At 42.2% G+C, this 18685-nt stretch overlaps 1 protein-coding gene across 1 annotated transcript in view; it reads right to left on the bottom strand.

The window, feature by feature from the left end:
* Positions 1-3464: 3464 nt before the first annotated feature.
* The window catches only part of LOC100588999 (transmembrane protein FAM155B-like), a 182170-nt gene continuing 166949 nt past the window's right edge, over positions 3465-18685 (bottom strand). Inside the window, 2 exon segments of the mRNA XM_012507927.2 lie at positions 3465-4430; positions 4433-4673. Of these exon segments, the coding sequence (XP_012363381.2) occupies positions 3523-4430; positions 4433-4673 (1149 nt within the window). The 3' untranslated portion in view covers positions 3465-3522.

Here is an 18685-nt window from a genome sequence, read left to right on the forward strand (position 1 = left end):
TATTAATCCATGAATGGATTAATCAATTCAAGAGGGCAGAGCCTTATAGACAAATCACCTCATAGAAGTTCCAGTTCTTAATACTGCCACATTGTAGATGAAGTTTCAATATGAGTTTTGGGGGAACAAACATGCAAACCATTTCACTCCCCTATAGCTGACAGAAAAGGATCAGCCTTGCTGACACCTTGATGTTAGCCTACTAAAATTGCTTTTGTATGTCTGACATTCAGAATGTAAGCGAAGAAAAAAAAGTATTGTTTAAGCCTTTAAATTTGCGATAACCTGTTATAGCAGCATCAGAAAACAAACACAAGTGACAAAGCATATAATTTTTTTTTAAAAAACCCATATTTGTAGAAGAAGACAATACTAAAGCCATCTCAGAAATCAATAGGTTAAATAATCAAAAGATAGAAAGGCTTTAGGGGAACTGAATCTTAAAAGTCAAGCTTGTCTTAATTATATATAAAAATGCAATATCAGACAGTGTTTAAACATACACTTCATACACTACGTGAATGTTTATGGAAATAATATATGAATAAGGCCATAAATACAATCTCAATTAATTAAATAAAAATTAGAAAAAAGTATGTATATATGTGGTTTTTTAAAATTCTTATACAAAAACAAGGATAACATAAAAATATTATTTGCTGACTATATAACTCTGCCCCAATTCACTCAATCAATAATCTATTGTTCTCATTATATTGCTTTTAGACTGGGAAAAATTAAGGTTTCAAAGAAAAAATAGAAGAATATTCCAACAATTCTAGACAGATAAATTCTTTCATAAAGAGAGTGTGGATTTAATACAGAATTAAGATTAAAAGGTTTGGTTCTGCCATATTTCCATATAATAAGAGAACCTTACACAATGGAAAAATGGCAAAGTATTTGCAATTTAAATAGTTAACAAGAGATTAACATCTCCAAGCTAAGACACGTTTCTTTTTTTTTTTTTTTTATCATCAAGTCTTACCATTTCTTTCTTTATGGGGTTAAACAAGAGCAGAGAGGTCTCTGCCCCACAATGCAACAAAACAGAAAGCAGTACACATACAGAGACTCTCACGAAACATGGAGGAAGGGTAAGAGGGAGGGCAGAGACAACTGAATCATAGCTGGGTAAGGGAGGAAGGGATGGGGGACTACTAGGAAACCAGTTTGGAGACTCAGTCATAGGAACTAGTGCAAGAAAGTCCTACTCATGAAGCACAGTGTGGAAAATGGCATAAGAAATCTGCCCGGCTCTGCTGCCTGTGATGGAGGGCAGGGGCAGCCAGAGAGGTGGTGGAAGATTAGGGTGGTGGGGTGGATGGGGGGCAGTCAAATGACTTTGAGGTGGAGTGAGGTGCCCCTTTCCCCTGCCACTGGGCAAGGCCTTGGGCTGGTCTGAGCCAGGGGTCTCCTGGGCACTTGGTGAGGGGGAAGAGAGGATGGGAGTCTCCAAGGGTCCATTCCCTGGGGCCATGTGGTTCCCCTTTACTTCCCAGTCCCTTTTCCCTTCCTGAGGATGCAGGAGTTAGAAGGCAGTACCTAGGGTCTCTCTGGAGCCCAAGCACCTGCCCCTTTACTTATACATAAGCATGTCTGGAAAGGAGCCAGCACCTCTTCCCCTCCCCAGCTGAAAAGAGCACTCTAGGGATGGGGTATGTGACCAGGCCCGAAGTGCTGAGGGCCAAATAGGGGAGTGTGTAGGCAGGGCACAGGGGTAGGGTTGGGGGATAGGCTGTAATAAATGAGAAAATTGGCAGGGAAGGACTCCCCAGTCTCATGCAATCAGTCTGGGACCCAGCTGAGGCCCATGAATGATTCCTTCTCCATTCATCCCTAAGCTGACCAAGGCCAGCTCTCCCTTCCCCATCCGCTTCTTGGTTTCACTCTCACGCAGCTGCAGGCCCGCCCTCCCATTCACTCACTAGCATCGCATCCCAGGACACAGGACCTGCTGGCACTAAAGGCTCCCTGGCCTGTCCCAGCTATACAGCCCTGGCTCCCTTTCCTGTCCATTCGTATCAGCATTCAGATGTCCCAGGCAATGTGAGATCCCCCCTACTCCCCACCCCCACACAGCAGAACAGAGAAAGGCTAATGGCCCCCAGGGGCTCTCAATGCCTCTTCTCTTGTCCAGTCCTCTAGCCTGACTCCACAGTTTCTCAGCCAAGATATGACAGCACATTATCTTTAGTCAAAGGGTCTTCTTGCCAGTCCCTGGACTTTCTCTTGCAAGAGGCCGGGGTGACTGGAGCAGAAGACCCTGCTACAGGGTGAAGAGGAGTCTGGGTGTTTCACAATTGGGACAGTAACCCATGGAGTCAGGGATGGAAAGGTGCGAATACTCTTTGGTAGGCTGGGGACGGGGACAGGGTAGGGATAGGGGAGGCTCATCTCTGGAGAGCTCTGGGGCAATGCCACCAGGTTCTCCTTCATGGAGGCCTGGGCTAGGACAAGATAAGGGAGTATGAGGACCTGGGCCAGGCCTGACCCACTTGGGCTTAAGTCCTTCCTCCCCATGGAGATCGGAAATGGAAATGTCTTTAGCCCCAAAGCCAAGATCTCCAGAGCAAGAGTGGCCCTTGGGAGTATGTGCACCTTCTGTAAGATATGGTCCTTCAGACAGCGGCAGTCTAACCATGTGCCTGCAGCCTTTTGTTTTGAGGCCCAGCAACTCAGTTCCTGTGCTCTTTCCCCAGAGGGCTCCTGATGCAATTCTCACTGATTTGGGGAGCAGTTCTCGAGCCTACCTCAACATTTATCACCCATCTCCCCAAAGCCGGGTGGCAGTAGCCTATTTGGCCATGTCTTCAAGCCCTCTGTCCACATTTCTCCTCTCCTCTCCCCCTTCCCTATCTCCACTCTCTTTCACCATTCGTTCTGTACCCCTTTCCTGCCCCTCATTGCCTAGGGTGGTGGGGCACAGCTTAACTGGGGCCCCGACCTAGCTGCAACTGTGTGCACCTCATCTCCCAGCCTGGTGCTTCACGTATGACGGTCCCAGGTGAGGCAAGGTGTGCTGAAGTGGCAGGAGGGCCATTGCACTGTCTGCCGTCGCCTGTAGGGATATGGGCAGGAGGGAATTAAGGATCTTGGCAACAAAAGGAATGTGGAGTGGGGGAAAGAGCTTCTCCCCTCTGTGCCCCCCAATATTCCCTGCAGGGCCAAGGCTGGGTGAGCAGCCTCCTTCCCTGGGGTCAGGGCTTTTGGCAGGGGTGGGCATATCCAGCCCCCACTTCCTCCCTTTTTTTGCTAAGCCCCATAGATGGGGGCTTGGGAGGGGTCACCTGCTGCTCCTGCCTTTTTCTCCCGGAAGAGTTTTGCTGCTCCCTGAGGCCCTCTGGCCATTCTGTTGGAGCTGCTTTTGGGGTGGGGGCAGGTTGGGGGGGATGTGTCGTTCCCCCATTTCCCCCACCCCCACCTTATCCTACACCTCCCATGGGAGGAGCCCCCTCCCCCCCACCTGGGGGAGCTGGAGCTGATGTCAGTGTGGTGGAGGTCTGTCCTCCCTCCCTACTGTCACTCTTCCCGTGTCAGGCCCTCCTCTAGGGCAGGCAGTGTCTCCAGCCCCAATCCCCCACCACCCTGGTTGCTAGAGAAGGACACCACGGTATGGAGGAGCATGAGAACAAGGACGCAGAGCCGGATCCTGCTAGGGCTGAGGCGGGAGCCCCCGGAGACCGGAAGCAGGGCGGGCTTGTTGTTGACGTGGCCTGGGGGATCATGACGGGGGTGGTAGTGATGGTACTGTTGGTGGTAGTGGTGAAAATAGGAGTGGTGGAATTGCTGGTGGTGGCTTTTGGGGGCCTCAGACTCCTTGAACTTCTCCTTCGCCTCAGAGGAGACCCACTGCAAGTCACAGCACTTGGTTTCCGGACGCTTTGGTGAAGTATCCAGCAACCCTGTACAGATAAAGCCAGGGAGCCCTCCGTACACCATTTCCTCATTGTCGGGGAGTATAAAGGGGCACCGGGTCTGCACCTCCAGGCAGTATTGCTTGCAGGGCAGCCAGCGCTGGCATTCCTGCTGGGTCACGCTGAAGTATTCTGAGCACAGCCAGGCCTTGTAGACAGCCTTACAGCCTTTCGTGCAGGACCGGATTGAGTACTCTTCCGCCTGTAAGTATTTATGCAGCACGAGGTCGAACTCGTCATATTTTTCCTGAGCGTGTGGGTCCAGCCGCTGGTACGCCTCGATACAGTTGCTACGCGCCTCCCAGGCCCCGGAGCCCGGGCTGGCCACCACAGCCAGCAGGTCCCCCAGCAGGGTGTCCAGGCTACAGTCCAGGCTGTCGGGGCGGTCCATGCCCAGCAGCAAGTCCCAGACCCTGTAGGTGTCGCAAAAGGAGAGAGTGAAGTTCCGAAAGTGGCCTTTGAGCAAGTTTTTTTTGGCGAAGGGGAACTCGGCCGGGGCACGGGAAGGGGAGTCGGGGGCCGCAGAGTGGGGGCCGGGGTAGTCGGTTCGAAAAGTCTCTGCAAAGATTGCAATTTGGTGCAAGCTGCGTCCAGCCCCTTGGGCTGTGGGACGCCGCCGCAGACCGGCCGAGAGCCTGCGGCGGGGGCGGCTTTGGTCAGGTTGCTGTATCTGGGGCCGCAGGTGCCTGGGGACGCGCCGGGCTCGCCGGGCGGCGGCGGCGGCAGCGCCTCCTCACGCGGTGCTAAGACACGTTTCTAATAGCATGATAATTTTAATGTTCCCCCACTCCTTGGGAGAGTTTAAAATAATTTCATATAAAAATTTCTCATGAAAGAGAGCTGCGTATCAGTGGATAATTTTTTTTATCTCAGAAGTTAGTTAACACAGGAGAAAATTATATGGGAGTGTTGAAGAGCTGCTTCTAATTGTTGGACAGTTATTTTCTAAAGGGGTGATCCAAAGATCCTGGTCCCATTTGTCTTGCACAGATCCTTTGTACACTTAGTTTCCACATTTATAGTTCAAGTGCATACCGTTTCTGTTAGCGTTCCATTAAGTAGAACTCAGTTATATGGCCACAAGAAACTGAAAGGTCAGCCAGAAAATGAAGTTGACATGTCCAGGAAGAAGAAATAAGCTTGCTTGCACCTAGCTGTCTCTGTCACAGGGGCTTCTGACAACATTTTTGAACTGTGGAATTTGGAACTCTTTCTTCGGTGGTAGCCTCCTTTATATTCCCACATTTTAAGCAATTGTGTTAAGGACAATACTTCCTTTAATCAGAATATTTTGGCACCAAGTTAAGCTTTTCTAAACTGTTACATTACTGGTTACATATCTTGAAAATAAAAACAAGTGTTTTTGTTTTTTGTTTTCTGTTTTTGTGTTTTTGTTTGTGTTTGTGTTTTGTTGTTTTCTTGCTACAGGGCCTCGCTCTGTTGCCCAGGCTGGAGGTCAGTGGTGCAAACACAGCTCAATGTAGCCTTTATCCCCTGGGCTCGAGGAATCCTCCCACCTCAGCCTCCTGAGTACCTGGGACTACAGGCAAGTGCCACCATTCCCAGGTTTGTTTTTTTTTTTTCAATTTTGTGGAGATGGCGTCTTACCATGTTGTTCAGGCTGGTCTTGAATTCCTAGGCTCAAGGAATCCTCCTGCCCTGACTTCCCAAAGTGCTGGGATTACAGGCATGAGCCACCATACCTGAATGATTTTTTTTTTAACAGAGAAAAACCTTAAGGTGGAAAATAAAAACAAAATTATCTTTCCTATATAACACAATAATGAATTTAGAATTCAGTGTTACTCTAATTATTATATGGTTAGATTTCTTGACATTTTATGGTGTGCAATGTTCAAAAGCAAATCTTTTTTTTTTTTTAATTGCCTCTGTCTGCAGTCTACACGCCTACCCACCCCCTGCCCCCACCTCAGGCTAAAGCAAATAAAGAATCTGATACCTGCATTTTTAAAAAATTGCTAAATTAAAAAAATGAATCCCACCCCTCCAGGGGTACAAGGGTAATGAATGAGGAAGTACTAACCACTGAACATAAAGCTATCAAAGATATAATTTAAATAGTAGGCCAGGCACGGTGGCTCACGCTTGTAATCTCAGCACTTTGGGAGGTCGAGGTGGGTGGATCACCTGAGATCAGGAGTTTGAGACCGGCCTGGCCAACATGGTGAAACCCCGTCTCTACTAAAAATACAAAAATTAGCTAGATGTGGTGGCATGCACCTGTAGTCCCAGCTGCTCAGGAGGCTGAGGCAGGAGAATTGCTTGAACCTGGGAGGCAGAGGTTGCAGTGAGCCGAGATCACACCACTGCACTCCAGCCTGGGAGACAGAGTGACACTCCATCTCAAAAAAAAAAAAAAAAAAAAGAATAAATAAATAATAAAAAATATTGTATGTTAAAACTAAAACACACACACAGAGGTTAGGAAAGTTTCACTATAATATTAAAATGATACACACCAATAATTTTAAAATTAGCTTGGAAAATATCAACTTTTCAACCATTAAATGCCTTGCTATAAGAAAGAAAACAAATTGCATTATATTGTAATTTATATAGTCAACTTATCAAGTCACTGCTTGCTCTCCAAAAATTCAAATAGAAAATTATAGTAAAAGAAACATTAAACAGAGAAAAGGAGGGAGAGAAACTTCTCAAAAAGGCAAACTAAGCCTCACTCAAAGAAAATAACTTTTTCTTTTCAATATCTTGGACACTGATTTTTAACTGCATTAGACTTTAATCAATCCAAACATATTAAATATTTTCTCAGGTTCAAAATGCTGTTTTCAAAACTGAAATCTTCTACCTAGAAAAAAAAAAGATTACTTATCTGCATGTTAAAGCAAAAATACAGAATTAAAGGATAACTGCATAAGAAGGTCTTTCTGTGTATTTTCAGTTGAACTACTACATCTGTTTCAACGTAGATGTACTTTTTTCTTAAGCTATTATCTGCTAAGAGGAATTCTGAGAGAAAATTATTGACTGTAGATTTCGAAGTTATCCAGAAAATACTTATGTGTGTATATCTCTAAAATTACCTCAGCATTAAGGTAATTTGTGCTAGTGTTATATTTCTTTATCTGGGTGCTGGTAACACAGGTAATGTATGTTTAGTTTATAAATCTACATTTAAAGCTATACATTATATTCATTTTTCTCTATGGATATTAGAATTTAATAATTTTTAATAACTAGAGATATAGGAAGGTAGCAAAGACAACAGCAGCATATTTTTTCCATCTCCCCAGAAAAACAGACAGAGCAATGGATAGCAAAACACATCCACAAACCCCATTTATAGCCAAACTAGGTAAAAAATGTTAAAAGAAAAACCTTAAACAAATTAAATTTAATAGAGCAAAGAACAGGCAGCCTCAAACCAGAATAAATTCAGAAAGACTCTTGCTCATGGTCAAAGTAGATTTATGGACAGAAAAAGAAAAGTGAGGTACAGAAACAGCTGGAGTGGTTACAGCTTGGTGTTTGCCTTGTTTGAACATGGTTTGAACAGTTGGCCATCTCGATGATTGTCACAAGGGTAGGTTACAGTCTGTGTACACATCCAGTTAGGTTACAGTTCACTATGTACGGAGACACCTTTAGGCTGAACTTAAACTATGTAAGGAGGCAGCTGTAGGCTAAACTTAATTTAACAAAAGGTATCCCCTTCAGCCCCAAACCTCAAGCAATTGGTGTCAAACCTGTCTGTGGGAAAGAAGGAGAAAGTCACAAGGGCAGTTTCTGACAATACATCCACAGACCCCAACATAGCCAACATGAATTTGTTGAAAACCACAGATAGCATATCTGAGAAAAGCACCTGAAACTTGAGGGCTTGGATGAGCAGCCAGTAGCGGGTACCGGTAGTAAGAATGCCAGAGGAGATGGAGCACATCAGTGCCAGGTGACTCTCAGAACTGAACTGAGAAGGCTTTCTTCTAGGATAAGCCCCTACTCTGTGGAGCAATGGCTGCAAGGGAAATAAAAATTCAACAAGACGGGGGAAACAGACGAACAAGAGAGAAGGTCCAGACTAGCATTAGGGAAGGGAAGATAGCCAGGATTTCACAGAAAGCAATCTAACACGGTTGAATACTGGATGTAAAATATCCGAAGCAGGAGCTCTGAGAAGATGGAAAAGTTTGGTTGAACTCTGCTCCATTAAAAAGTTCAAAAAATCTTATTTCACCTAAAATTGAAAAAGAGAACAGCATAAATATCAAATCACATGCCAGGTTATTATAATAATAAAGAGAATAAAGAAGAATAATATCTGTACAGACAAGGAGAGCTTGCCAGGAAGACTGGTGCACAAAAGAGATCAAAACTATAACCTACTATTTCAAAATGAACTAAAAGACATTAATAAAATAATACAAGACATGAAAGAGCAACCTAAATAGAAAACTCAGAATTGAGATCTCAGAACTCAAGAAATAATTGAAGATATTAGAAAAATATTTAGGAAATTAGTACTAACGATTTAAGAAGTTAGTACTGACGATGAAAGAATACAAGGATAAAATAATACATTAAGACGAATAGTTAAAAAAGAACATTAAAACAAAAGAATGCAACAATAAAATAATGCATTAAGACAAATAGAAAGTTAAAAAAATTTAAAACAAACAGATAAATTTCTAAAAGGAGACAAAAGGATTTAGGAAAAAAATAGTCAAGATATTGCAAATAGATAAGGAAATTTAAACCTATAGATCATAAGAGCCCCTGAAAAAGAAAACCAAAACAAGGACATAAAATATACATTCTAAAACATAACTTTAAACTTTTTTTAAGAAAAAAGAAACAAAAAGCTACATATTGAGAAAGAACGGCGTGTGCTTTGAAATGTTGACTTTCATCAATACCAGAGCATATTCTAAAAAAAATTATGACAGTTAGAAAAAAGAAAGAATCAATATATTTTGGGGACATATAGAAGAAAAGAACATCTGACTTATAAAGGAAAGAAAAGATTATCGTCAGACTTTTTGACAACAACACTGAGGTTCATTAGACCTATCAATGGAAGTTATGCATGTCCGTAAATTAAATGAAAAATATTATTTATAATTTTGGTTCAAAGTTATTATCACATAGTTGTCAAATTTGATATCATTATGAAAAGTAGATAATTCTATTAGAAGATTATGTGTGTAACTTTTATTTGATGAAATGAGAAATAAATTTACTCCTTTCTATTTTTATCAGACTTCTCAGAAGCTAAAGAATTTCAATTAGGCATTATTATTCTTGAAATGTGTCTTCTTGGTATATCAATTCGTTAAAGGAAAAATAAATGAATGACCATAGCATGTACAAATTGGAGCAAACTTTATTAATCACTGCTGCTGTATTCCTTTGCCTTCTAATCCAGCACTCCCTAAAACCACTTCAATCTCCCTAAGATAGTGCATACTTTGATGTTTTATAAAATACATAAAAAAACCAGAAAGCTCAAATGTATTAAATAATACAGTGTATATTGTATTCAACAGAGCTACAAATAATAAATCTTTCTCCTAGATACCTCAAAGCACTTCTTAAATAATTAATTTTTAAGTGTTCTTGGATTAACATATGCTGTCAGTCTGGTTTTGATGAAAGAAAAAGAGAAGTTTACAGAGTTAACATAAGCCTCTCACAAACACCAAGTTACAGGCTGAAGGTATGACACAAAACTCACATTTCTCCCTACTAAACACAAATAGACACGATTTTTCTTATTAGTCAACTACAAATTCATGTCAAACTCATATGCAAACAAGTTAATTAAGTTTAAAGGAAATCATTAAAATGGAGAAATTAGAAAATTTATTTGTGAATATTATAAAATTTAGAATGGTATTGTCAGTTGCTTTCTTTAATGCAATTTAACATTTGAGTATATAAACTGGAGATAATCCTAACACTACATGTCATATTGGAGGAGTACAGGAAATAGTCATCAGTGAGAAATAGTTGGATCCCTAGCAAATGTTCTCTCTGGCACTTAACAAAATGTTTAGTTTACATGAGAGAATAATAATGCCCCTAATGCTATTGTGTGATATATTCCCCACCAGTCACTAGAGTGGCAAAAGTATACTATTAATAGACCTAGATATGATCAGGAACGTAGCTGATAGCAGAATATTTTGTGATTATCTAAAAATTCTTCCATATCTGAACAATACTGGAAAAAGACTGAGTTTATATATCAAACTTCATCTGGTAATCTAGTGGTTTTATAAGAAAATAGAAACAATGCAATTACAGTTACCATAGCATTGTCAAGCCAGAGAACACACTCATCAATAATAGAACATATGATTATCTTAGATCTGTAACATTTTCACAATTACAAATAATTTCAAATATATTATTTAATCAACCCAGAAGGCTAAGACTGTATAATTCTGATGAACAGAAGGGTTTAGATTCAATAACCAGAAACTAGTTCTTATAATGAAATACAATAATTCACCTGGATGCAATACTCCAAACATGTAATTTATTCTATGTCTATAACAAATAGCTTACAGTTCACTTAAAAAACTTTTCATTAAAGAGGAAGAATAGAATAGAGGAAAAATAAACTTAAAGATAGATTGGACAACATAACATAGTTGTTTGATAACGGACAGTCTAGAATGGATATGATATTTGGGAACTTCTTCAGGAAAATGTCAAGTCCATTTTAACTATCAAAAACAGCCCCTCAGATGCATATCCGCAGGTGATACCTGTAAGGATATATTTACAAAACTAATTTGTCATTCATTGCCACACATTTTTATCTCAACGTGTAAATAATCACATATGATACTTAGATCAACATTAAAAATAAACCCACTTAAACAATTCACAGATAGATGAACTCTCTTACGTACAACTAGTTTTCTAATACAGTTCACTTTTTCTCCATTGACAGAATAATTAAATAACAATTTTCTTGTCTACATTTTATTCATAACACGTACATACAAATGAATACACAAGTTCTAGCCTAAATAGAATCTATACATGAATCAAATAAGTTCCAATATGCTAGAAAATACTGATTTTTGATAGCATGTCTTAAATATGAACCTGCCATTGTTCCCCAACAAGAGCTCCCATGTACAGAATCTATCTACACTGAAATAGAAATTCTAAATACCCTTATGGGGAAAGGCAGTTAAATGTGCAGTCTCCCTGCCCTAGTTAGGCAGCACAGAAATGGGCCTGGGGCTTGGAGTAATTCCTTGCCAAGAGATAAAGATCCCTCCCCACCTGTGCTAGGCTTAGCACCTTGGGCTGGCATGTCTTTCTCTGTTGTGAATTCAGTGTTTGTCCTTCTGGCATGCTAAATGCATGTGTCATATTGCACCTGGCCAACCCCACTATTATATCCATTAGCAGCAGGGGGGATATGGGGTCTTTGATCTGCAATACAAGAGGGGTATATGCAGACCATCTTCTGTGGCTGTGAAAGGAGACTCACTGGCCAGAGAGGACCTACTGCTGTCTGAGTTCATGTCTTTCTTGGCGATCTAGGGTTGCCACCTGAAAACCAGGGTTGACATCTTGAGGCTACTGCTACTTGCAATATATATTGTTGTGCTATTTCCCATCCTCCATGTGGTGAGGATCCTCCACTGAATATGGCAAGAGATGCCACTGGCTCTACAATTTGTTGTAGCAAGCAAGGTCAACAACAAAGTTGTCACGGCATGGTAGAGGTGCAAGGATTTGCCAGTGCAACCATTCCAGAGATGCACTAGTTCCCTGGGAGGTGGGGAGGGAGGACAGGCTGACTGAGGTGCTGGCTTCCCTCTGGCCACATGGAAATGACATTCCTGTCAACACTGATGAGCTGGTGCAATGGAAAACAACAGAGATTCTAGAAGTGGGTCCTGGAAGGGTACAAAGACTATACCTTGACTTCTGGCTGCTTTTGTACTTCCAGGCCATCTTCAAACTCCCACAATGTCCCAAGTGTATTAGTCAATTTTCACACTGCTGATAAAAACATATCCGAGACTGGGCAATTTACAAAAAATAAATTTAATATGGACTTACAGTTCCACGTGGGGAAGCTGCACAATCATGGTGGAAAGCAAGGAGGAGCAAATCACTTCTTACATGGATGGCAGTAGGCAAAGAAAAAAACTGTGCAGGGAAACTCCCCCTAATAATACCATCAGGTCTCACAAGACCCACCCACCACCAGGAGAACACCATGGGAAAGACCTGGCCCTGTGATCTAGATACCTCCCACCGGGTCCCTCCCACAACACGTGGGAATTCAAGATAAGATTTGTTTGAAGACACAGCCAAACCACATCAGCAAGGATCAGAGACAATATCTTAGGGAAATGAGAGGACTCTTCAGGGAGCTCTAACCAATCCAGGTCACTTGCAGACCTCAAGTAAAGCCAGTTTTCACTCAAGGCAAAATCACTGATGGTGTTGCTGCAAATGAAACTGTTAAAATGAGACTAGAATACAAAATCTGAGAGCTAGATAAGCAGAAGCCATGGAAGTCCTATGTGACTTGATTGGTGCACCTATTTGATGAAGGAGCTTGTAGATCCAAATGCCTGGGGCCTAATGGCACGATCTGGGAAAACTAACTACTGACCACTTGCTGCAGTGCATTTTGTCCACATTGAACATGACAAGGACAGAGATAAGCCCATGCCACTTTTGATCTGGATGGCAGTGAATAGAAGAGTGGTGGCTTCAACTGCACAGGACTTCCTTAAGAGTAATACCCCTTAAAAATATTCATGAGGTCATAACTGTTTTAAAGGGTAAAAGCCATAAACACCTGGCTCTATGAACCTGCCCCTGGAGACATAGATGACACAGTCTATTCCTGACCACACTAGAGGACTTTATGTGGCAGAGTCCTCCCCAATGAAAGATTGCCATCTCTCTACTCTTGTCCCCTGAAATGACTACAGGGACACCTGAGGAGAAGCTCTACAGAAATGTCCCACTTTGTGAAAAAGGCAAGAAAATGGTAGTTTCTAGGGATTTGTCCTAGATCAATGGGAACACAACCATGAGAAGCTTTGCCCAAATGGCCAAAAAGGGAGTCCAGAAGGTAAAAAGGAAAAGAAAAAGGGGGAAAACATGGCCAAGTCTCAGAATATCATAGCTTTTGTTGTTAAAATAGGGAATAGACAAAATGAAAATAGACAGGATCATAACAAGAGACCCCCATCAACACTATCAAGTGGAAGGGGGTCCTTCTTCACTGGAGGTTAGGGTTATAGCCTGAGTCATAAAAAGGCTAGGAAAAGAGGGCTCCAAAGATTGGAAAGAATTATAATCCCATGTAGAAACCCTCCAAGTCTCTGGACACAGTGCAGGGATGAGGAATGTACAAGTTGCTAAGGCTTCCCTACTCCATGACCAGGACAATAAAGAAAGAAGACTTATTCAGACTGGGAGCACAAAGAGTAAGACAAGGAGGACAATCCCCCCTCCCATGCACTTGGATCTTACCCCTTTCCAGGAAAAGGACAAGAGATGGGGCCAACATCTCAGAGAAAACCAGCAGCCTTATGTCTTATCAAGGTGGAAAAAATGGGAAATGAATTCAAACTTTAATGGGTCTCTTGGATATTGGTGCCCAGGTGATAGTAATCCCAGACCTCCAAAGGAATAGAGGTAAACTGGTAACATTGTGGGTTTGAGGGATGAACATGATGATCCATGGCAGATAAGTTTATTTGTACTTATGGGCAGGGCCCTTTGGGGCATTTCAGGTAGCTGTGATCATGGTTCCTACCATTGAAAATGTACTGTAGGTGTTGACATTTTGGCCACTAGCAGCATGGAACATCAGTGCAACCTCAGGGAGAATTCCTCCTCACAATAAAGGATTTGAATCATTACAGTGAGGCATATCCACTTCTTTCCTGCCAGCTAAATTAACCAAGTCCCAACAGGCGATTTCATAAAAGCAATACCTCCTAGCAAGTTGAGAAAAAATTGTTAGTGTGTTAATTCAGGACTTGCTGCAGGCAGGAATGCTATATACCACTCTGTTATAGTTTAACAGTCCAATATGACCCTAAAAAAAAAAAAAAAAAGTCTTACAAGCCTGGAGGCTGACAGTGGACAATTGCAGGCTGAATGTCTTGTGATACTTAACATTATCACTGTAACCGGGGTGGTAGCAGCCACATGGGAGACTGATATGCTATTATAAATCTGGCTAATGCCTTCTTCTTGACCTCTCTATGGGAAGAAGATAGGACCAGCTTGCATTCAAGCTGGTCTTTTTGAATCTCCCCCCCCCCCCCCCCCCCCCCCCCCCCCCCCCCCCCCCCCCCCCCCCCCCCCCCCCCCCCCCCCCCCCCCCCCCCCTGCCATCCCTCAAGCTGGTCTTATCTTGAATACTGCAGGAAAGTATGCTGCGGGAAAGTATCCAGCTGTATACTTTCACCTTACTTTGGCAGAGATACCACAATTCCCCTGCGGTTTGCCATCAGTGGTAGGGCTACATCTGAAAAAGTCTAATTATCCCCAGGAGTACTTGTCATTCATTATATTGATGAAATTCTCATTGCTGGCCTAAGGAACACATTGACCAGGCCCTACACAAAGTCATAAGATACTATGATACATAAGGATTGGGTCATCATCTCTGATAAAGTCCGGGGACCTGCTCATCAAGTGAAGTTCCTGGGAGCCTCCTGGGCCAATAATCAGAAAAATGTTTCTGACAAGGTTAAATGAAAAATGCTGCCCTTAACAGATCCCACCAATGAAAAGAGATTCAACTCAATGGCTGGCAGGCCTGTTTGACTGCTGGCAATAATATGCACCACATGAGCATATTCTTTTGATCCCTCTATTGAAGGTTACCAATAAGGTGGCCACCTTTAAGTGGAGCCCCAACAACAGCAGACTTTTGAGGCCATGAAACTTGCCATGGCATGGGCCCAGCCTCTGGGATCAATGAAGCTAGCCAGCCCTATGGAACTGCTAGTCTCGGTGACTCCTGCCCATATAGATTGGAGCCTACAGCAACAAGATACTGCCACCAAAATGACTTGGCCTATTAAACATGTAAATTATTTGAGGCAGCCCCTAGGTACAACTTCTTCAAATGGCAACCACTAGCCTGCTGTTGGGCCCTAATGAAAACAGAGCAACATATGTCACCTGAAGACCTGAGCAACTTATCCTCATGTGGGTATTCACAAATTTCACTAATAGTATAAGATAGGCTCAGCAAAACTCCATCATTAAATGAAAATAACACATCCAAAATAATGTTAGACCAAGGCCTCAGTGAGTCAGCCAACTCCATGAATATGTAGCTGCTTCACTGGAGGAGGTTAAAATACCCTTAGGAGATACCCCTGTCCCTCCATTAAATGAATGAATCCCACAGTTTAAAAATGTTCCAGCTGATGATATGGCTTGGTTCATGGATGGATATATGAAACTCAAAGCTGATGGAGACCACTGGGCAACTGCAACCCCTGCCCCAAGGATGGTCATATTTTGACTGAGACCAGATGAGATGTTCTGCTGAATGGGCCAAGTCCATGTACTGATGGCTGTACTGGCTACTGCAACAGCAAATTCCTGCTACATATTTACAGACTCATGAGTCATTGAAAATGGGCTAGCCATATGGTCCAATGACTGATGAATTAATAACTGGACCATTAAAGCTGCTCCTGTTTAGGAATGGGGACCATGACAGCAGCTTTCAAACTGAAAGAGATATTTATTTACCACTCATGTGATACCCATGTCATGCCACCCATGACAAAGGGCCATTCAAAAGAAAACACAAATGGAATTTACAAGCTGACCTAGCATGCCTTCAACAAATTTTAATAATTGCCCATTGGGTCCACCACAAAGTGGGACATGGAAGCTCAAGAATGAGCCAAATGGGAGGACTGGCCCTCAAAAAAACAACCCCCCAAAATGCGGCACACTCATATGACTCCCACCAACAAACCCAGGCTATACGATGCAGCTAATTGAGCCATATGTACAGGGGACCCATGTAAGTGTGACAAATTGACCACATCAGACCATTAGTTTCCAGCCATGATTTCTGGTGGTGCCTTATGGTGATGAACACATACTTCAGATATGGGACTGCCATTTCAAGACACCATGTAAATGCAAAAACTATTATTGTGACCAAAAAAAACCCCACCTCAGCCATGTTTGGATATCTAACAAAACTTCAGTATGACTGAGACACTGCATTTGCTGCAGAAGCTGTACAGCAGTGTGCACGCTTCCATGGCATTGGATGGAACCCCAGGAGAATGAAGTGTTAGAATGATGGAATGAGAGGCTCAACTACACAATCTTCAGAAAAAATAATTTAGCAGATGGCATCCCCACCTAAAAAAAGGCATTTGAAAATTAAACACTGCACTCCAGCATGGGAAACGGCATTGCAACATGTTACGAAATACTGAGCTTAGAGGGCACAAAGGGCCAGGTAGTGGGATAATTAGGCTCTGCCTGTGAAATCCCAATTTTAGTACACACCACCATTCTTTCATTGTTTCTTCTGAAACATACTCCTCAAGGGTGGCTTATGATCTAGGCTGTAGTGATGCACCAATAGGGCTTTCTGATTCAAACCTGGAGGCAACACTACCTTCGGGCACCTCCCTCCTGTGGTGCCCCACAGGAATGAGGAAGGGGTAAAAATATATGGACATGCTGTGTTTTCTTGGTTGTACCTTGTACTACTGATCCCTCAATTTAGGTGTGTGACATTACAGGATATGTCAAATTTGTTCAGGGTGTCACTTTCCTTCTTGGATTGGACAACTAAGGCCAAAATATATGGGTCAAGCAACAGAAACAATGGGTCTTCACAGAAGCTGTAGCCTCACGACTCTGGCAGGTAGCTTGGGTAGCTACATTTGGGCAATCCTCACCCTAGGTTATTAGATAATCTTCCACTTCAGAAGGTTTATAAAGCAAAAGGTGAGTGGGAACATTAATTTTTTTTTCATTTCTCCAGAAGACACTGTGGTGCCCGGCACAAAAACACCCTAAAAAGAACCAGGACAGCTGTGGTGAGAAGATGCAATGTGCAGTCTTAAACAATGCTAGATTTGTCACCCCAGACTGGAGTCGCCTTGTCCCACACTCCCATTGTAATGGCCTGGCTGGTACACAACCACTCAGACCCTTTTCAAATCAGTCAAGACAAACAAGACCCACTAAACTCACCAGTCAAGGTGGTGAACAACCTAATGGTTCTAAATTGTCCGTTGTCTGTTGATGGAATGAAACAATGTTTGTGTGGCTGCCAGTACCTCTTACTGTGTGTATGTTAACACTTTGGGGAAGGTAAAAACTGGGCTGGAAAAGATCTAAGCTCAAGCAGGATGCTTATCAGCTGTACACCTGCAGTCCCCACTAGACTCAGTTATTTACCTCTATGGTCATCCTAAGCCTAACACTTGGATTTCCTGGTTGAAGACCATTTTCCAGGGAGACCTGGTTATCTTCCTGGGTCTGGTTCTCCTAGTGACCCTGGTAAAATGCTGTCTCAAAATGACAGGGAAGCTCTGAGAACAAACTGTACACATATGAGTTGTATGGGGTCCACATTTATTTAGCTCTGCCTCCAAACTTGGGTTGGGCAATGGTTTTACCAGAGTTGTTGTCTTTTATCTGTTATTTTGGTGGCTGAGTAATAGTCAATGGGGGTGGACTATTATAAAAGTCACTCATATGCATGTAGTCTTTATACAGTGCCTTGGTCACTTAAGAATGGGTCTCAGGGCTGGAACACTTTCTATTCAAGAGACAAAGAGCCCTCACAGCCTTCACTAGACTTATCGTTTTGTGGAGAAATAGCTTTCTCTTTCTGGATTCAATGTATTCTCTTTTGTCCTCTTAAAGTGAGTGCATCATATGGCACCTGGCCAGCCTCACTTCTATATTCACTCCCAGCAAAGAGGTGTTAAAGTAAACTGAGGCACAATAAAATTTTAAAGAGTTTGAGCAAATAATGAATCATGCATTGGCCAGCTCCAAACCAGAAGTTGTTTAGAAACCCCACCAAGGGAATGAAAGGAGCAGCTTTTGTAGAAGAAACACAGAAGTAAAGCAAAGAAAGAACTTTATTGGTTATAGTCATACAATTGACTTATTTGGTCTATGCCTTTGGAAAGACCTTAATTATATAAGTTTGCTACTTCTGATCAGTTGAGTTGAAGTTCTGTTTTTCTTCAATATAGATATTTACAAGAAATAGCTGAAATTAAGTTTTGCTTATGTTTGGAAATCAAGCAAGTTTGAGGCCACTTATGAGACCTAACTATTTTTGTCTGCCCAGAGATTCTTCAGGCCTGGTCTCCATTTTAATTTACTTTAACAATGTTCCACTTTTGGTTATCTTCTCAACAAGCAAATAGTATAGTGTTATGCACAGTTATCACTATTGATAGACTCTCTGGAATGAAGAGTCATACAGATATTTTCATCATCAACAATTGCATTGTGATGTAAGGTCATATAGTGACCAATATCTGTGTCATAGGTTTGAGTGGTTGAGTTGTTGAGCTCTTCAATTTGTCTAAACTAATGGCAATCATTTGATGTGTAAGTGGTTGCTGGAAAGCATTTAAAAGTATGTTTCAAAGCCCTTGAGGAAATACAACACAATAGGGAGGTGAATACAATGACTTTAAGGAGAATAATAGCCAAATATTGAACAATTCTCTGAAATAGAGATTGCCAGGAGCCAAAGTTTAACCAAT

The sequence above is a fragment of the Nomascus leucogenys genome, chromosome 7b (genome assembly GCF_006542625.1).
Source record: "Nomascus leucogenys isolate Asia chromosome 7b, Asia_NLE_v1, whole genome shotgun sequence".
Lineage (NCBI taxonomy): Eukaryota > Metazoa > Chordata > Mammalia > Primates > Hylobatidae > Nomascus > Nomascus leucogenys.